At 25.8% G+C, this 20804-nt stretch overlaps 5 protein-coding genes across 17 annotated transcripts; 2 read left to right on the top strand and 3 right to left on the bottom strand.

The window, feature by feature from the left end:
- Positions 1 to 88: 88 nt before the first annotated feature.
- On the bottom strand, positions 89 to 6769 carry LOC126893855 (gamma-aminobutyric acid type B receptor subunit 1-like). 4 transcript variants are annotated; one of them, XM_050664379.1, is made up of 16 exons: positions 6377 to 6769; positions 5270 to 5404; positions 5020 to 5190; positions 4737 to 4953; positions 4506 to 4657; positions 4194 to 4326; positions 3992 to 4119; positions 3790 to 3931; positions 3583 to 3733; positions 3339 to 3508; positions 3235 to 3308; positions 2961 to 3168; positions 2591 to 2847; positions 2389 to 2526; positions 2096 to 2291; positions 89 to 347 (listed from the first exon to the last, which is right to left on the bottom strand). In XM_050664379.1, the coding sequence occupies exons 1-16, from the start codon at positions 6608 to 6610 to the stop codon at positions 334 to 336; spliced, it is 2520 nt and encodes an 839-aa protein (XP_050520336.1). In that variant the 5' UTR covers positions 6611 to 6769; the 3' UTR covers positions 89 to 333. The 4 variants fall into 4 exon arrangements, with proteins under 4 accessions (XP_050520336.1, XP_050520337.1, XP_050520338.1 ...); XM_050664380.1 differs by having other exon boundaries at positions 2123 to 2291; XM_050664381.1 differs by having other exon boundaries at positions 2169 to 2291.
- Positions 6770 to 8227: 1458 nt separating this feature from the next.
- On the top strand, positions 8228 to 9538 carry LOC126893867 (major royal jelly protein 1-like). Its single transcript, XM_050664393.1, has one exon. The coding sequence runs from the start codon at positions 8321 to 8323 to the stop codon at positions 9512 to 9514; it is 1194 nt and encodes a 397-aa protein (XP_050520350.1). The 5' UTR covers positions 8228 to 8320; the 3' UTR covers positions 9515 to 9538.
- Positions 9539 to 10600: 1062 nt separating this feature from the next.
- Positions 10601 to 12789, bottom strand: LOC126893873 (D-aminoacyl-tRNA deacylase-like). Of its 6 annotated transcripts, none has more exons than XM_050664408.1 (6): positions 12644 to 12789; positions 12066 to 12400; positions 11653 to 11700; positions 11400 to 11535; positions 11080 to 11312; positions 10665 to 10883 (listed from the first exon to the last, which is right to left on the bottom strand). In XM_050664408.1, the coding sequence occupies exons 3-6, from the start codon at positions 11693 to 11695 to the stop codon at positions 10756 to 10758; spliced, it is 540 nt and encodes a 179-aa protein (XP_050520365.1). In that variant the 5' UTR covers positions 11696 to 11700; positions 12066 to 12400; positions 12644 to 12789; the 3' UTR covers positions 10665 to 10755. The 6 variants fall into 6 exon arrangements, with proteins under 6 accessions (XP_050520369.1, XP_050520365.1, XP_050520366.1 ...); XM_050664409.1 differs by having other exon boundaries at positions 12066 to 12246; XM_050664410.1 differs by lacking the exon at positions 12066 to 12400.
- A 145-nt stretch (positions 12790 to 12934) lies between these two features.
- Positions 12935 to 16191, top strand: LOC126893869 (neuroendocrine protein 7B2-like). 5 transcript variants are annotated; one of them, XR_007701278.1, is made up of 8 exons: positions 12935 to 13045; positions 13306 to 13411; positions 14295 to 14535; positions 14609 to 14737; positions 15124 to 15290; positions 15347 to 15397; positions 15513 to 15749; positions 15959 to 16191. XR_007701278.1 is itself a non-coding variant. In XM_050664395.1 (7 exons), the coding sequence occupies exons 2-7, from the start codon at positions 13310 to 13312 to the stop codon at positions 15576 to 15578; spliced, it is 756 nt and encodes a 251-aa protein (XP_050520352.1). In that variant the 5' UTR covers positions 12983 to 13089; positions 13306 to 13309; the 3' UTR covers positions 15579 to 15759. The 5 variants fall into 5 exon arrangements, 4 of the variants coding, with proteins under 4 accessions (XP_050520352.1, XP_050520353.1, XP_050520355.1 ...); XM_050664395.1 differs by lacking the exon at positions 15959 to 16191 and having other exon boundaries at positions 12983 to 13089; positions 15513 to 15759; XM_050664396.1 differs by lacking the exon at positions 15959 to 16191 and having other exon boundaries at positions 12992 to 13118; positions 15513 to 15759.
- LOC126893865 (tetratricopeptide repeat protein 8-like) lies at positions 15863 to 20778 on the bottom strand. The gene is made up of 8 exons (XM_050664391.1): positions 20465 to 20778; positions 19682 to 19848; positions 19239 to 19533; positions 18893 to 19167; positions 18030 to 18179; positions 17017 to 17188; positions 16189 to 16395; positions 15863 to 16028 (listed from the first exon to the last, which is right to left on the bottom strand). The coding sequence occupies exons 1-8, from the start codon at positions 20588 to 20590 to the stop codon at positions 15912 to 15914; spliced, it is 1509 nt and encodes a 502-aa protein (XP_050520348.1). The 5' UTR covers positions 20591 to 20778; the 3' UTR covers positions 15863 to 15911.
- Between the last annotated feature and the right edge of the window lie 26 nt (positions 20779 to 20804).

Genomic DNA, 20804 nt, shown 5'->3' with positions numbered 1-20804 from the left:
TAACTAATATTGATTTATTGAATCATTCTAAGATATGCATCCTATTACACATTTAAATAACAACCAACGAATTTTCATGCAACGATGATAACGCCTCATAATAAATATTTTTATATCAAAAAACAAAAATTGATTAATTTTACAAGTAGTAAATAATAAAAATTCTTTTTCTCGTTACTTGAGAAAAAATTATAAAATATTAAAGTGAGCGAAAATTTTACAACAAATAAAAAGAGACTGTAATTTAATATTTCTCTATGTTTGGTGTCTAATACCGCTGTTTATTGGATTGGAACTGCTTCTCATCCTGTAGATTACATTTGACCGTTCTCGTCAATTCTTGATAGCTACACAAAAAATGTTTTTAAAATAAAAAGCAAAACAGAAATTTACTACAAATTTTCTTTAATTAACCACAATGCAATTCTACAGTTAGGGTTAAAAATTATAAAAAAAAAAGTTTTTTTGTTTTTTAAATAATCCAAATATCTTGTAACATATTTATTAAACTCTTTAACAATATCAATGGTTTTCAAAATATTACAGAGAATTTCAAAAATTCCAAAACGGTAATTAAATGATTTGTCAACACAATGTTTTAAAATATACTTAATTAAAAATCACTTTTATAATACTTAAAATGACGCATTTCTTTATAATTGTATTTTAGAGTAATAGATCATAATCACCTATGTTTTATACTAATTATTTAACAGCTGCTTAAAATGTATTTATAAAATAAAATTTTTAAATTAAAATAATGTCTAGAGATCAAAACAATGTCATATTATTTAAAATATTTTGAGTTTTAATTTTTTAACAAATAATACACAAATTATTAAACATAACAATTAAAAATATCTATTTAACAAAATGAAAAATGAGCATTAATAGTTCATACAAATAACATAAATTTAACAACGCATATTTCAAATTTAAAAAATGAAAATGAAGATAAATCTTTAAATTTCTAAGAATTTTAAATTATTATTTTATTATTAGTTTCATAGAATATAAGAGCTTGTCATGTATATTTATTGTACAATTAAATTGTGATATGTTTTTCATTTAGAAAGAGATGTTTAAGAAAATGAGCAACTGTAATTTAGTATTTAATATTTTATGGCTAAATTAAAGTTGCAGGATTAATTTTTGAATAAGTTTCCCAACAAAATTTTCAAGTAGTGTAACTATCTACCATTAGATTTCAAACTAAAAAACTGCGCACATAGCGTCTATTACTAGTAAAAATATTTGATGACAATAAATATTAAGTCTGATGGGTGCTAATATCTACACTACATATTATTTAATAGATAAACACCTAAATTAAAGGGAAAATGATTAATTTTCAATAATAATGTCAATGTGACTTTTTATAAAGTTTTGGAGTAAAAATAAAGATTTTATTGTAACAATATATTGTTTGGTAGATATTACTAATTAATATTAAGCATACACTATTTATCTTTATAAGCCATAAAAAAAAATCTATTATTTTTATCTCAATAAAATAAAATAATCGAAAATATTCAAAGAATTTTTATAATAAATTAGCAATATAAAATTTTAGAAAAATAAAACAACACATGCACATATATTTCCTATAAACCGTGTTTGTTGTACGTTGTTTTAAAAACAATGATTGTAATTAATGTTTAATAAATTGTATTTGGCGTAATTATTGTAATATTAAGTTGTTTTAATTACCAACAATTACGTGGAACTTTCAGAAAATGTCAGTATTACTAGAATGCTAAATTTTAGTCTTTTAAATTAGATGATTACTTTTTGTTATTGATTATGATCTGGTAATAGTGTTATTGGATTTATAATTTTTTATTGAGAAGACTGTTTTCTAGTTTTCTATGTAGAGCGTATTAAAATGATATACTGAAGATCTATCTATAAATAAACGAATACCATTTTTGAAATAGAAATTGTTTAAAACACCCTGTTAAGTAAATGATTGAATTTGGTCGATTGGGTTCAAAATTCATTTTCAATAAATTGTTAGATAGGAAAAAGGTTTACAGATATGATTCAGAAAACTCGACATCGGAAGCGCTAGCTCTAGAATAAGAAGTAGTCGTACCAGCAATAAATGCTGAATCTGATGTACCTTCGCCAGTTATGAAATCTGCTACAATTAAAGTATCTTTATTTACCGACTGTGATAAAAACGAATGTTCAGTCAGCTGTGATTCATCATTCCACTTTAATTCAGTCTTATCTGGATCACCCCTCAAGCTAGCCAAATCAGCTTTTAATTGTTTGAGACGTTCTTCTTTCTAATAAAACGAATAATTATTTTTAATTCAAACTAATTTGATAAATATCATATACAATATGTATAATAGTGTATTGAATTTAACATATGGATTTTACCTCTTTAATTTTTTGCGCAAGTTGTTTGTTTTCATCAATTAAACGCTTATATTTATCTTCGTCTTCTTTTGACATTCCAGCGTCGGGGTTGTACTTTGATTCAGGTTTATCATGTGGATCACGAATTACTTCAATTACCTAACATTATTTTTTAACACACGATAATAAAATATCATTTTTTACTCTCGGTTGTACATCTTACTTTCGGCACAAATATTAAAGCCATCGAAAGGAAACAACAAAATATAACAGACAACGATACAAAAGCAAAACTAGCGTCTTGTTGTGATGCAGTAACTATTATTACAGGAGCTGTTATCAAACAAGTAACCACCACATTGTAAATTGACATTCCCACATAGCGCGAGTCGTTAATTTGTCTTAACTTAACGCTTCTGGTCTCATATGAAACGAATAATCCAAACAATAAAAGCAATCCTTTGTAGCTGAGGGTTAAACCTGAGTAATGCGAGTAAAATTATATATTGATGCAGTGGAAAATATTAATGATTAAAAAAAATTATACATATCATAATTAAATTACAATTTATAATGGTCAAAAGAGGTATTACTTAGCCAGAAATTATGATTTTCGCTCTTGCAATGTTCTAATTCGGGCATTATTTTAACATCGTCATTGCTGTTGAGAGGATTTTCCAATGGAAAAACTTGAATATTACGCTTTAATGGATCCATACATTGCCACAAAAATAGAATTGTAATATCAACAGCCAATAAAAACATTACAATTGAATACATTTTCCACGGTTGCAATGCTTTCTAAAATGTTTATTTTGTTATAACGCCAATTAAGAAGAAGTAAATATATTTGTTAAAAACTTTTACCCTAATAGCATTCTTTTTTTGACTTGTATGTAATCTATGAACGCGCCAAACTTTACTATACATAGCACCATAACCTAATGTGAATCCAATTGAAAGTACNTAACCTAATGTGAATCCGATTGAAAGTACCCAAGTTTTGATCTGACATATATTTGGAAAAACAGCAGGCGAAATTATTTGACCATCTAAACCGTATAAATATATGCTGCTTAAGCTCAATACGCATCCAGATAACATTATTGTATTACAAGCAGGATAAGATTGAGCTATAACTCTAAAAGTAAAATATTTCTTCAATAAATAGTTATTAAAAATGATTTTTTATAAAAGTGTTAGTTTAGTAAGTACCGTCGATGATGATTAAGTACATTAAACATAATTAAACTAATGGCTATTAGTATTCCAATAGTTGTTACTATCCATGTGCAAATTAACAATGGTATAGAAAGCGTTCGTAAAACTCGGCGAATAACAGTTCTATCTTGTGGTATTTTCCCGCCTGAAAAACAAAATGAATTAATGGTTATTAATTACGTGAAACACTAAAAAACAAACCTATCCATCTTTCTTTTTCGAACCATGTTAAATTATCAGACTGTACATCATAGTATCCTAATTTTACATATTTTCCATCGATAACTTGTTCAATTTGAGTTAACGCAATACGATCACCTTGAGAACTAAATGCCACACGCCCCTATAAAAAAATGTCATCATTATACCTCTGTTCAATTCATGTCATTATTACATATCTTACAGATATTCCAAGAAACTGTGTTGAATTTATTGCCGAATAAATGTGATCGGCGATTTCTTTATTGTTATAATTAAAATCTGAAATTGATTTTCCTTGTTTCTCCAATATTGTCATAGTTTTATTGAAAGCTTTTATAAAATATAATCATTAAAAACTATTTTTGAATATTTTAAACCAATAATGTTCATTTTTTATAATATACCTAAAGCTACAGCCCATACGGCATCATAAGCTAATGGTGCTTCTTGATAACCTTCAGGATAACGACCTCGATCAATTTCATATCCTTCTGTTCTTAAAACATTTTCCAATCTATGACGAAAATCTTCTGATGTCTGAAATAAAATTTGAACTTGCATATTAGCTATAAAAATTTCACATATAAAATTCAATAAAAATATTTAAATAACATTCAATGAATATTAGTTTAATCATTTTTATCATATATTTTTCTTTAATATGAACAAAAAAAAGTAGCATCTTCAATTTCGCTTAATTAATATTTATGTATTACCATTCCAGATACTGTTTTTTGATTAGTATTTTGATTCCACATTAAAGCTTCAGTGGTGATATGGCCTTCCGCAGCTATCCTCATTTGTTCTTTAGTACATTCAACACCTTCTTTATCCAAATTAACTTCGAACCAGTTGTCTTCATACCATCCTATTTATTATAAATACATTTTATATACTCCCAATGCTTAAAAATCTACATAACACTACATTTGAAACTATATATTTACCTATAAAGAACCAAACATAAGCTTTTCCATACATTTGCTGTTTATATATTTCACAAAGAACTTTTCTGGCAGCCACGACATAAAATAGTCCTACAATGATTCTTGCATCCTGCCTTCGTAAATTTTTAACAGCATCGGTGGGATCACTTAGAAAGCTTTGTCTTGTAATTATTTCAATTCCATTTTGTTTACAACGTGTTTCTATGTCTTCCATTGTCTGAAAGTTTTCAAACATTTCAAAATGAATACTTTTTATAAATATTATAAAGTCTAAATAACCTACAGAAATGAACACCTCTTCAGTTTGTTGAAGAATTGCAATCCTATACCATCCAAACTTTTTCATTAACGTGATTCTGGTTGGGCTATGGACGGTAGCCGAAGGATGCGTTCTAAATAATGTAGGAAAACGATTTCGATCTGACAATGCTGGCGAACTAGCACCATAACAAAGCTGAAATATTTTTTTAATTAAAAATATGAATTCACTACAAAAATTATCTCACTAGAGTAATGTAATAATTTTTACTTACAACAACTAAATTCCACATTTTGGCCGCTTCTGCGACTGTTGTACACACAGTACTACAACCAGCCAATAACATTAGCTTTTGTGGTTTATTGTATAATAAATCATACAAAACCGAAGCACTAAGTCCAGGATCACACTAAAATGTTCAATACAAATAAAAAAATTATTTTAATATTTAGCTTAATAAAATATACATGTTTCTTTTGAGTCTTAAAAAAAATTGTTTTGATTGAAATTATGTTTATCTATTATTATTATTGTTAACTAATTATTTTTATCTATTTTTCAAACAACTTTTATAGATAAATTACATAATTAATTCATCTATAAAATATAGGAATATATGTATTTTATGTCTATTTAAAAATTATAAAAAAAGGAGTAAATTTTTTGAATTGGTCCTTTCAGACACAAACCACAATTATTTGTTTGTGGAGTTTGATGTTTATTTAACTCTTTTATATTTTATTACAAATATTTTTGTATTGTAAATGACAAATACACCTTTAAAATCAATTTCGAATGAGATAAAAAAAGAGAAAATAGAATAAAAAATTAAAACTACTTATTTTAAATGAAAATTACTCTTTCTCTTATTACCATTCTTTTCGTACACGTATTATTGGTATTATTTGTAAAAAACATTTTTTATCAATTCCTTTAAATTTTATTTTTAGCACATTATTATTTCATCAAAAGGGTTCTAACCTTTATATCTATCATATTTAATACTCGTGCATACACGTAAATATTAATGTTAAATCAAGATAATGAATAATTTTTAGCGTTAAAATCTATTTTAGTAGTAAACATGTATAATTGACTTAAGCTAAAAGTACGCATGAAATATTATTACGTCATATTAATATTATATACAGGCCGATAAAAACTTAAGTTACGCCCACTTATTTTATTATGGTTGAAGATAAAACTAATAATTTGTTACCTTTCTATTATAAAAGCTAACAACTATTAGTGGCTAATATAAAAATTATAGATTATTAACTACACAAAGAAAAAAATTTTATTTTGATCTTGAAAATTACTTTAGTAGTAATTAAATATTCCATAGGGTGGTTTATGAAGTACATAATGAAAATTGACTTACTTCGCTATCATTCCAATGTAACTTGAGTTGATATTCAGATAGGACACTATTCTTGTTAACGTCTTCTAAAGCAAGCCGGACAGCTGGCTCACAAGCTTGTCCTCCTTGCCATCCTCCTTTTCCATTAATAGGAAAGATGCCACCGATATGTAACACTTTATCATCGTGTTGTAGAGAAGACTGTACGCTGATGAAAATCAACAAAAACAAAAGTAATATGAAATTTAACAACATACTGTAACTGATTTTATATTCGACCTGTGGAGGTCGTAGTTTTATTAAATTATATGTAAATAATGACGATCATGGTTAATAATTTTGTTTGGAAAGTTCTAACAAAGAGCGGAGTCAACCACATAGCTTGCGTTTCGCCACTACGACTGGGCGATTTGTGGGGATTGGAGCGCTACGATCGTATTGATTTTTTTCCCGGGTCTAAAGTATGATATATCTATACATACATTTCCAAAAGTTTACGGTACAAACATCATCCTCTTACTATAACTGTATAACTATACTAGTTATAAATATTTAAACTTGTTTAACGGCTTGAAAGATATAAACTGTATGATACAGCACAAAAATACTTTAATATTATATTGTATAACACTTAAAAGTGTTTAATTTAAAATAATTAAATAAATTTGATGAATAAGTTTTATATAAACTATAAATCAGCAAGTTTAAAAATTACAAGTCTTCTACAAATACAAATTTAATTTTTTCATTATTGCATTTACATATTATTTTATTAAGTCAAACAAAAATTAAAATGTGAAAATATTTATATATATTAATCTTATTTATTTTTAATAGTATATTATTTTAATCTACTTAAAACTCCATAATATGTATGTTAAAAGTTGAAAGAGTTCCTTAATGTCAGGGACTAGGGCTATAGTTCTTTATAGGTTCGGGTTCTAAAAAAATTTATCTTAAGATACTGTAATTGTTCTGTTTTTTCGTACTTATAATATTATTTTTCCATAAAAGGTTTCAATCCAAAATGATTAATTAAATTATTGCTCAAAAACGTTCTCAGGATTTTGTCTTGGGGGATATACGTGTAATAAATTTTCACTACGTTTATAAGAAGAAAGATCGTCCTTAAAACGAAAATAATTACAAAATTAATGTATATTTTTTCTCTGGGAAGGGTTAGTAAATATTTTTCTTATTAATATTCGATCAAAGGTAAAATTTAGAGAACACCCCTAGATTACACTAACAAAAAATACCTTAGACCTGATATGAATTGATAGATTAACCGTCCTCTAGTTTATTGTATTTGAATAAACTACTCATAGGGTTAAAAACTATTCAGAATAACAAAATTAAAAATTAAAACAAAATATCTAGTTTAACTAAAACTAGTTATTGCACTATCATCTTGTTGATACGATGTTAGTCATTATGCGAATAAAAACCTAATAATCTTTAAAAACCTTTATCTTTAAAAAATAAGTAAATAATAATAGGTTCCGGTATTTTTCTTGTCATTAACTTGTTTTAGTTTGTTGATGATTGCTCCAGTTCTAGCGTACAATATTATTTAAATCTAGTTCAAAAATATTCTTTTATTAAATCATTTTCAAGCTGCTGACTATATTCTCTCAGTAATGATTGATGAATGGTCTCGTTATTACTGTGTAAATGCATAATGGTTATATCCTTTTGTTTTAAGTGTACAAACGTAGCATTGAATACATCTCGATTATCTAAGGTGATTACGAGAAACTGAATTTTAATGAGAAAATAACAAAACTTATGCGAAAATAAATATTTTAAAAATAGTTCTCATAGCATAACACTATATTGAAAACGATTGTTTTTGAACAGAGGTCACAACCATGTTTTTTAACTGGTAATAATTGGTATGTCATATTTGTGTAGTATTTGTCTGCGTTGTCGTTCAGTTTGTATGTCGATTTTAAGTTGTTCGATATGTCATTTAGTCTTCTCGCCAAAGTGATTGCGTGTTTATTATGTTTAAATGGCTGTTTAAGTGAACTCAGAATGGTATACCACTGGGATAAAATTAAACTATCGACAAATGGTAGAGAGCTAACTAACTTAGAACCGTATATACCCGAAAATAATATTGTACATCGGCTAAGGATATGGAACAACACGCTGTATTTTGCTGTTCCGAGATTCAGACCTGGTGTACCAGCAACGTTATGTCAGAGTTCTAAGGTGGACGTAGTCGAACCATATCCGTCATTAGGTTTTCAAACCGTAGGAAACTGCTTCGGTTTACAGAATATCAAAGATATCGAAGTGGATCATCTAGGACAACTATGGGCATTAGACGTCGGAAAAGTGAACGACATGTACCAAGCCAACTACACGTGTGATCCTAAATTAGTGGTAATTGATCTTAGATCAAATAAAATTGTTCGGTCAGCAATTTTGCCAAAGTCCATGTTCACAATTCAAAGTGTACTCAGTGGCCTCACAATTGACTTAAAAACTATGATGGCCATAATCACCGATTTAGGACCTGACCCAGGTTTTATTGCGTACAACTTTCAAACAGGAATCTACCAAAAGTTTAGTTGTCAAATTCTGTATGGAAAGAAAGGTTACGATGAGGCTCAAATGGTGGTCTCAGCTATCGATAGCTTATTATATTTTACAACGGTACAACTGGACAAACTTTACACAATACCAATGAGTGTATTTGATGCATCATTACTAATTGATGTTAGCCATCATGTTAATAATCAAGGATTTAAACCAGATAAGTCAACGGCTATGACATTTGATACAGCCGGAAATTTGTTTTTAGCAATGCCAAAAAAAATAATAGTTTGGAATACACTTAGACACAACTTTGAAGTTACAGAGCTATACACACAAGATATAAGGCTAGAATGGATTACTAGCTTGGCATTCGATACACATGGATTTATATGGATAACTACATCAGCTTTTAGAAGTTTTCTAGATGGGTCAGAACCAAGAAAACCTAATATGAAAATATACAAAAGATATTGCGGTACTACTGCATTTGCGCTCCAAGGCACATTTTCTCCAATGAATACATCAAATTTAACTAATTCAGCAAACAGAAAAAATATACAAAATATTTATACCTTAATAGCTATTTTTTTAACTGTATTAAATTTCTGTTAACCAATAAAAATGACGTAATATTGAGTGAATTTCTTAGGTAAATTGAGTTAATAACGTTAAATAACTCAATAAACATTAACTATCAATGTTAATAATTAGAAAAGTTATTATTACGGACACACAAGTACTCTTTTTAATTAGTTTTATTTATTCTGCATGTAAAAGTTGTTTTAAAACCATAATATTTTCCATACTCAAGGGTTATTTGTTTTAAAACTTCCTTCAGATAATTAAATTGACTAATTATCCCTTAAATGTAAATAATAATTTTGAATAATGGGAGATTTTAGTCTACATTCAAATACAAATTTTTATATAATGTGTTTTAATGGAATTATTTGAAGAATAATCGAATAAAAACCAATTTTTTTAAATTAACAAAATCACAGTTTTTCGTTCATTAGATATTGTAGCTATTTCCTTTTATTAGAAAGTTTATAGGCATTATTCAAATAAAAATATTAACAGTGCTCTTAAAAATTAAATGTCCGTTTGTTTTTTTCTAGTAATTTATACTTAGATATTTGTATAAAATCATCTTTTAATTATCACCTTAATACTTATTAAAATTAAGGTCAGCTGGTAATTTTCTCTTTCAGTATATAATTTTGCTTAATATGATTTAAAGAAAATTACATCTAAAAACTAATTTAAAGATTAATAATATAACATAAGTAGAGTTATTTAGAAACACTTAATAGACAACAAAACATATTGAATATTGTTAAAAATTTGAAAATCAGTGAATACTGTCTACTATTTGTATAAAATAAAATTTATCTTAAAATTAAAAAATAGGTTTTATTTAAAAAAAAAAGTCATTTTTATTTAATAATTACTACTCTTTTGGTAAGTGTTGGTTAAAATTAAAAAAATATCGGACTTGTTTACTGTAAAATTAGTTTATATTAACTCAACATTGATAAATGCTAATACAAATATTAATAAATGTAATAAATTAAAAATAGAAACATTAAATAACTTTTTATTTATTAAAATGATCAATCTAATTGGTGAGCTATTAGAATTTTTAAGCATTTATTAAGATGTAAAAGTTTTTTTATTGTTTTTAATAGTTACTGTAAATTTTGTGGTAGAGATTTCCAGAAACACTCTTTTCTCATTTATTTTAATGTTAATGTCAAAAATATTTAAGTACAAAATTTAAGCTTTTATTTAACATAAATTTCAATAAACATAAATACAGCCAAGTGAAGTAACATTAATAAAGATAAAGAGTTTTAATTCAATTTAACATCCAATTTTTCATTATAAATGTCAGAAGAATTTTTTTCTCCTGATTCTAATTGTACTGTTACTGGTCCATCATTTAGAATTTCAACTTCCATTTTACCTCCAAAAACTCCATCTGAAATTCATTACACACATTTAAATAGAAAATAAAAATAGTATGAAATATTATTTGAACATCAAAGATCATTTTTATACATCAAACTTAACAATAAAAACTGATCAATATTCTGGTTAATTTTGATATTATTAATACATTAAAGAATTAATAAATAGTTTATAAATATGTAATTATTTGTAATATTTAATATTACCTTTAATTTTGGTTTCACTATAAAAATTTTTCAAAGAATCTAAAAAATATTGGTAATTTTGACGAGCATTATCACCTGGCATAGCCTGATGAAAGTCCAGTTTATTACCTTTCAACTTATAACATAATGTAAATTGACTAATAGATAAGATCTCATATCCCATATCAACAACATTAGCATGCCATTTTTTACCTTCATCATCAAAAAGCCGGAGTTTTAAAATTTTTTGAACCCTAAAATAAATACAGCATCAATTCTATGAAATAAATTTTATTTACACAATTTATACGAATAATAACACAAAAAATTTTAATTCTTACATTTTACAATTGAAAATGGAAATTAAATTTATCAAACTCACTAACATATAATCAATATCAGTTCTTTGGTCAAATTTATGCAATCCAACTAGTAAGCATAAACCATTTTTTATTGAATTTACTTCTTGGCTATCAACTAAAAATTAAATAGAATTAAATACAGAGTAATAACTATCAGCATTAAATATTATAATTGTTATTTAATAATCATAAGAGTATGAATATTTCAAATTATTTTAAAAGTATAACCTACCTGTAACTTTAGCTCTCAAAACGCGTTGCACAACTACTTTCATATTATCTTATAAAAAAAAATATGAAATTCAATATTAATAAAATAATGTATAACGCAATATCTATTTTTATGTCACGAGTCAATCAGAATAATTAATGTAATACAGCTAAGCTCTATAGATAGATTTTAATTACAAATCTAAAGTATTTTTGCTTAGATAGAGGTATTCTGGCAAGATAATATGTGATATTTGGACATATTAAGAGGAAAATTCAATTTGACCCTAAATTTTGCTAAATTATAATATATACAATTGCAAGTATGATTTCCTAAAGACGGCTAAGGATTTTTATCAGTTTCCATTTATTATTTGAAAAAGTTTTAGTACTTGATAATATTGCTTTTATTATGATAACAACTAAGTTATTTACCACTTGTAGCGCTAGAATTCTTGTGTAAAAATAAATTTATCTGAAAACCAGAATTGCATTTTTTTTTTTATAGTAATAATACTAAGTATCTGTTAGATAGATGTCATCAGAATCCGAACCAAGTGTCATAGCTGGGAGACTTAGGTAGCATTACTCCTCCCATTGACGCCAAGAGGAATTTCTAAAATAAAGTAATGAATAAAAAAAATAAAATTTTAAAATATGAAACTGTGTAATTTTTTTCATTATACTCCCCATTTTGAAATTCTGGCTAAGCCACTATTCGAACCTGTACCTATGGAAAACTATGATTCCAATCCCTGGTCTTATTATACCTAAAATTTTAAGAATTAAAAAAATGATTTTAACTACTAAGATCCTAATGAATATTAATTTGAAAACTCAAGTTTTTAAAAATTGTAAAAAAGCACACAATTTACTTGTTTACTTAGATATGTCTGAATTATATATAGTTAATTAGATATACCCAATTCAAATTACGTATTCAATGAATTTTATAAATTTTATTAAGTAGAAACTTAGTTAGACTGATGTGCATTAGAGATAACGTGAGTTACCTGAAGATTGTCATACGACAGGTAAGAGCGGCTCACACTTTTGTCGACCGTTTAGAAAAAAAAGACTAATTTGCATTGTTTTATTGCATACAATTATATATAATAGGTAATATATTTATTGACATTCCAATAATTTCACATCATTCATTTAAACAGAGGCGAATGAGGAGGACTAGCGCTTTTCACTAGGTAATGCGCGCGCTTACCCCGAGCAACCATATAACGCATGGAAGTTTTGGTAGTATTTGTCGGGTATTCGCATCTCATAGCACCACTCTTATTGATCCGCTCCAAGTTGGACCCCCACTGACGACGTAGCCTGCTTTACTACTGCTGTCGTCGTCGTCTACCTGTGGAGCACAGTAGACACAGTCATTTATGCGGGTTATATCGCTTAAAAAGGTAATTAAAAACAAAAATTGAAAGCGGGTCAACACGTTGAAAAAGTAAAACACTCATAATCATATAAAAATATGTAATTACCGCCTAATTAAAATACAAACATATTTTAAAAATTGCACGAATGTTATTTTGACAAAATGACACAGTTATAGAAAACAACCCATATGGGTTAACTCATGATCATTTATCGGACTTTTTAGTATACTTGCACTCTGCTTCTCCTGCATTTTATTATAAAATTTTTTTGTTTTAATCTACAGATATATGAAAAATTTCATCATTATGGCAATGCACGGTATCATTCTCTTTTTAGCAATGGTTCCTATATGCGTCATCGCGTATGGCAAATTTTCCGAAAATATCAAAGTAAGTTAAAAAGCTCAATATTTAATATTAAAATTTTACTTTTATCAATAAAACTTTGAACTAAATCAAATAAGTAATTCACTTACTAAACGTTTAACAAAAAAAATAGTTAGGAAGCCGTCTAACAAATATTATTTTGTTTTAAGTCTGTATGTTCAATTCGGATTTTAATTGAAATGTATAATAAAAAGTACTAAGTAAAAATATTATCTTTACCGATAAGTTGTCGCCTGAGAATGAAAACGTTTTAACGAAGAAACAGATGTTTTTTCAATGAATCGTTTTTAAAAATAAAATTATTTTATAGTTATATAGAACTTTAAATTTGTTTATGTAAGTTAACTCGCTATTTAAAAAGAGTAACGAATTCATTCAAGACTAAAAAGATGCGTATTTAATTTTTGAATGTAATAATTGAGAAAAAAAAAATAAAAATGATTATGTTAGAACCTTTTCATTTTTTGGTTACGAACTCCAACTCTAGAATTAGTTAAACAATTATTATCTACTTTTTATTTTGACAAAATAAATATATTTACAATCTATACTCTACAGTACCGGTATTAGTATTTTCAGCAATTTTTCATTGGAAAAGAAATATTTTGTCGCTCCATATTTAACGTACTACTTTTTTTTTAAGTGACCAGCAAAAAATAAAAAACCTTTTTAACTTATAAAAATATAATGGTACATGATATTTGACACATGACAATAGCATTTTCCTGACAGAAATGTTATGTGTCGTCGCACACGTTGGTTAAATTTAAATCCGATATTGTTATATAAAACATTGTGTAAATTATACAATATATAAAAATGTATAAAAACATTTAATATGAAATTCATTGTAAATTAAATGTGTAAGTTATTTATAATTTTGTAGAGCTCTGAGTACATGCGAACAAAACTCTTAGAAAATGTCATCAACCAACTTGAAAAAGATATAGCTAAGTCAGAAATAAATAATAAGTATCTACAGTTAGGTCAAATGAAAAATTCATATCAAGATTCGGAAAACTTTATGGATTATGAGGATGATATTGAGGAAACTAACATAATGCCGGCTATCCGGGATAACGAATATTTACAACACAGTACTTTATGGGGTGCACATTATGTAAGCGGTAAGTTCTATTGAAAATATACATATTGATGTCTTAGGTAATGATGTAAAATAACATGTTATTTGAGAAATAGGTGGCGCAGGAGAAGGAATTCAAACTTTAAATCCAGAAAATCCTTTAAAAAATAAAAATGAAATAAAAACAGATTCTACACTACCTGCTTACTGCAATCCACCAAATCCATGTCCTGTTGGTTATACAGGTATGAATACAATCTTTCTAATCATACTTCTATGTTACATTAATTGATTATTTCGTTTAAATATTTAATAGTGTAATTAAAAAATGAAATTAATTTTAATTAAAGAGTTTCATGTTAATATGAGAACATTAGAGTATTTAGAGTTGGTAAAGAGGGTCAAGTGTATTTTTTACTGACCATATGCAGATGTAAAAGTATTTGTTAATTTTTTGAAAATTTTTATTATTGTTTACCCCTCCACATTTAAATTTGTAAAAACGTGTTTGAATGAGAATAATGAAGATAAAAATAATTTTGTTATTTTAAAGACCATATTTTAATTATTCATAANAAAATAATTTTGTTATTTTAAAGGCTATATTTTAATTATTCATAAAATATTACAGAGGAAGATGGTTGTATAATTGATTTTGAAAATACAGCAGCATTTAGTCGAGAATATCAAGAATCACAAGAATGTATGTGTGATTCTGAACATATGTTTGATTGTGGTCGAGCAAATTCTGTCAACAAGAATAATGTTGATGTAGATGAATTAGTCAGAAAATTTCAAGTAATAATATAATAAAAAAAATGCAAAAATATAATTTTAATGTTTTTCTTTTTAAGGTCGAGGATGAACATAAAAACTTAGTAGCAAAAAAATTTCATGTGAAAAAGGTAGATTTAGTATTAATTTAGCTAATTTAGTATTAAATAATTTGAAAAATGTTTAACAATTTGACTATTTTAACACTAAATTTTATCAAAATATTGTATAAATATTTATTTTTAGGCATTTAATCCATATTTACAAGGAGAGTTTCTTCCTATTGCAGCCAAAAAAGGAATTGGATTTTAATTTGAAATTTTATTCATATTAAAAATACATCTATTCTGAAATAGAGATTCTCATCTTAACAGTGTCAAAAATAGAACTTCAATACATACATTTTTATATTATGATTTTATCAATAAGGATACTTTTTAATTCTTCCAATTAATTAACTTTTATCAATAATTTTTTAAATCAGTAAGTGTAACATATACTTATTTATTATTTGAATAATTGCATTTAATAGAATGTGTATACCATAAATGATAAAATAAATTATGTTAAATATACCAATAAAAAACTTGACCAGATAAATTTAATTTAATATTTATTTTGGTACAATATTAAAAAAAACTATTTTTATAGACTAGAAAAATATTTTTTTAATTCACTTAAAATGTCTTTAGAGTTATAATGATTTGGATAAACTTCAAGAGATTTCTTTATCATCACATAGCTAGATTGGTGATCACCTTCCTGAAAATAATTATCATTGCTATAATACTAGTATATAAGTAACAGTACTATATTGACTTTTTTTGAAATTCATTCAATGAAAACTCAAGAATATCTAATAAACATTTAACATATACGTTATTTGTATATTTATAAAGATATAAGTATAAAACTGAATTACCTCTTGAGCTAATATAGCTTTATTATAAAAAGGTTCATAAAGATGATCTTCTGCAGCAATAGCTGAATTTAATAATGATTTAGCTTTAGAAATGTCATTTTTGAACCATTGTAATACAGCAAGGTTGTTGAGAACTGCAGCATGGGAACTATTTATAGATAATGCTAAATGCAAACAATTTTCAGCTATATCTAAATCTCCAAATCCCTACATAACATAAATTTTTTTATTTATTAATACATTAGTTAAATATTTTATAAAATAATTCACTCCTGAAGCAATAATTTAAGTTCAATATTGTATAAATTCAAAATTTTAAATGTCATTATTTTTTTTTTTATTTTGTTTACAATAAATTTATAATTTGACACTTTCTACAGTAATCATTGATTCATTATAATTAACAATACTATATAACTTATTTATAAGTATATGAAACATATATTTGATTAATTTGTGAATTTTTACATCAATAACATATATTTCACTTAATGTAAATGTTTAACAAACACTACATTTTGTATAGGATGTAGTTAAATAAATTTGGATTTACCCACATTTAATGAAGTTTTTTTTTTTTGAAATTAGGATTCAATATGTTATTTATATTTAAAAAAATGAACACCTAATTACTTTAACTTTAACGTTATTAAATCTATCTAAACATTAATTATTCAATAGAGANAGGATTCAATATGTTATTTATATATAAAAAAATTAACACCTAATTACTTTAACTTTAATGTTTTTAAATCTATCTAAACATTTATTATTCAATAGAGAGGCTGTTATGTATGAATTGTGTGAGTATAAATATAAAATACTTACAATAGCCACATGACTAATATTATACCAAACATCTGCAGCATTATCATCTAAAGCAAGTCGTAGAGCATTTTCAAAGCAGACCACAACTACATCAAATTGTTGGGCATAAAAAGAACATAATCCTAAGTTGTTGAATATTTCAGTATTATATAATCCCATTTGCAGCAATCTCCTGAAATATTTAATAATAAACACTATAAAAATGGTCTACTAAAAATTGAATTGAATATAATATTAACGTTTATCATAAAAATTAAAAAAAAGGCTTGAAGCTTTAAGCAATGGTATTTAAAACAAGTAAAAGTGAAAATTGTTTTTCTTTGCTCGTCGATTTGAAAAAAATATTCAAATAATCTTTTTTTGGAGAAAAATAATTCTTACCAAGTTGCTGAAAATTCTAAAATTGGTACTGATTGAAATAGTTTTCTATACTCTATACTTCTAATTTTCTATTTAAAAACAGATACTTTTTTTTTTATAACTTTTAAAATTAGTCCAAAATTTATCTAATATTATAATGAAATCAATTCATTAAAAAATATAGTTGGCTTAATGTACTAATTATTATTATTAATGTACTAATTAGTATTATTTTTACTAAATATATTAAGAAGCACCATTTTAGAATTTGTTTGTATTATAGTTTCACGCCTAATTTATGAAGTTTTTAACAGGTTGTTAGTATATTGTCCTTATGATATTTAGTTAGTATCAACCTTCAAAAGACTCCAGGGAAAAAAAGAGCACGAATGAAGAAGTCATTACTGAAACTGAGACGTATTTTAAGGGCAAAGATAAATTGTTCTATTTGAAATGCATAAAAATGTTAGAATGACACTGGAATGAATGTACATTCTAGAAGAAAACTATATCGATGAATAAAATCAAATTTTGCAAAAAAAAAAAATATTTTTATTTGTTAGTCCTGGGATTTTTCAAACAACCAGTGAAAATATTTAAAAAAAAATAGTAATCTAAAATATAGTTTTTTATTTAAACATCTTAATGTATACCTATAATATCTCAATGCAACTTCTGGTTGGTCAGAATAAAAGTGATTCAATCCTATACAAGCAATAGCCTCCATATCTGTAGCATCCCATTCTAGTGTTTTTTTATAGTACTTTACTGACATTGGTATATTATTTAATCCTTCAAATATTCTGAAAATAAAAAACCATTATAGTAAAATTAATACATCTCAGTCTTACTATAGCTAAACTTAAGTTAAAATACATAACTTAATAGTAATTATTTAATATATTCAATATAAAATTTAATAATAGCTCAAATGATACTGTGCAACATTCAAAATATTTTAAATAAAAAAAACCAAAATTCAGTCTAAATACTACTATTTGCAAGGCTTTAAAAAATAATAAATGCAAGTCATGAGAGGGCCTATAAACCATTTACAACTGATAAATTCACAATTCACACATTGTAGATGCCATTATTGTTTGTATACTTAAGGCAACATTTTTAATTTAAATTAAAGCATGACTTATGGTCAGACACTTCTAATTTTTAAAAATAGCTCCTTAAAATAAAAAAAATATGTTATGAAATTAAGGTATTATTAAAATTAAATATTTTTAGTAAAGTTTTCAGATATTAATCCATTTTAAAAGCATATTGAGAGGAGACTTTAGAGGTTTTTTCACAGAAAAAAATTGTTCTAGCTTTCAATGGCTTATGATAAATTATAATTTCAATTTGTTCTGAAATTATATTCAACTTATAAAAGTTAGATTAGTTAAACTTTGTCTAAGTACAATCAATAAGTACAGTATAAAGAGTAAAAATCTAGAAAACAGTTATATTATTAACAAGTGAAAAAATTCAAATTTCAAGTGCATATTTTTTTTAGCTATACCTAGCCATTTCTGTCAATATAGTAACATCTTGAGGGAACCATGATAATGCTTGCTGACAAATATCCAAAGAGTTTAAAGGTTGATCTAGTCGTATGAATAATCGCGATAAACGTAAAAATACTTCAATATTAGGACCATGTAGTAATGCAGAACGAAATTGTATTTCACTATCTCTAAGTAAACCAAGGATGATATAACATTTACCTAATTGAACTTTCCACCAAGGATCCTCATTATTACAGCACTTGGTTGCTATTACAGCAAAATCTAATGCCTGAATTATACAACCGATATATTATAGTATCATACAAGAATTTTTGTACGCATATATAATTGAATTCTTACATTTCTTATATCATTTTGCTGGTAATATATATAATTGAAGAGAATTTTTGATAACTGCTTATCTGATGCGTATTTTGAAAAATTTAAACGAGATATATTGATGAAAGGTCCATCTATTTGAGGCACTATTGAAGCAGTACCAAATCTTACATTTCTGGCAGATTGGGAAGTTAATGGTCTTGAACTATTGACAGTACGTGGAGTTTTTAATGTTTTCTGTAAACTGTTACCCATACCAGCTGAAGTAGATGGGCGAATGACACCACTTAATGGCCGACCACTGATTGTTTGAGGTCTACAATATGAAATATACAGGTTGTTCAGTAAGAAAAGAAACAAGTCAATTATTATAAACAATGAGAACAATAAAAACCAGTTTTATTCATTACTAAAAATCTTATACATGCATTAAAAATTGAAAATAAAAGCATTATAGTATTTACCTATTAATGTAAGTGTTTGATGCTGTCTTCAGAGATGTGCCAAGTTTAGCATTTTCAGCAATAGCATCAGAGTTAAAATACGAATCAGCTATACCTTCTTCTTCAGCTTCTATGTCATCTACATACATTTGTTCGGTTAATGCTCTCATCTTTAGGGCCCACGTAGCCTATATAAATAAAATTTATAAATGCATAAAGTCTCAGGCACTGGTTATTTATTAAATAATGATCTAATTTAGACAATGACTAGTTGATAATAATTTTTGGACATATACCTTAGAAATTTTTTAAAATTTTTATACTTAGTTATTTTTATCACTTGAATTTTTAATAATTTCTGAAATACTGGTTCAAAAGTTGTAACGACCAGTCATTTTTATAATTAAATCAATATCTAATAAATAAGCTTATCTATTATGTATATGACCATTTGAAGATATAATTTTAAAAACCTTTATAAGGTATAATGAATAAACAATTGAACAAAAAAAAATTTTCAATAATATTTAAATTTCATCAAAAAATTGATTGGTTCATTAAATTCTAAAGACCACGTATATCCCTTAGCTGCAAAAACATTGACAAATTTTAAAAATGAACTTAGTCATATAATGGCTGAAATGTGTTATATGCAAACTTCAAAATAGTATAATTTGTAGTTGTTTTTGACCAACATTTTATTTTTAAATATTTGTATTTGTGTGAGAAAAAATGTATTTAAACTATTCATTTATTTAATGTTTTAGGTGCATTACTCTTTCTAATCAAAAAATTACAACTTACTTGATCATAAGGATTGAGTGATAACATTTTAGAGCAATTTTCAATGCATTTTTCAAAATTACGCTTACGTAAACTTTGAACGGCTTCATAAAAAGGATCCAAAGTTTTAATAACATCACTATCCATTATAGAAGAGACAATTAATATTTTATTATATTTTAAAGCAATAAAAAAATTATATAATTAATAGAAAAACAACACAAATTCTAGATAAATCAAGAAATTTGAAATTATATATTGACTTAAATGTGGTGAAATTTTTTATTACTACTTGAATTATAACTTATACTTTAAAATTATTATTATAGATTTTGTTGTACTAGAGATAGGTACTACCTAT

The sequence above is a fragment of the Daktulosphaira vitifoliae genome, unplaced genomic scaffold (assembly GCF_025091365.1).
Source record: "Daktulosphaira vitifoliae isolate Bord-2020 unplaced genomic scaffold, ASM2509136v1 Scaffold_1, whole genome shotgun sequence".
Taxonomy (NCBI): domain Eukaryota; kingdom Metazoa; phylum Arthropoda; class Insecta; order Hemiptera; family Phylloxeridae; genus Daktulosphaira; species Daktulosphaira vitifoliae.
This window is presented reverse-complemented; position numbering and strand designations above follow the sequence as displayed.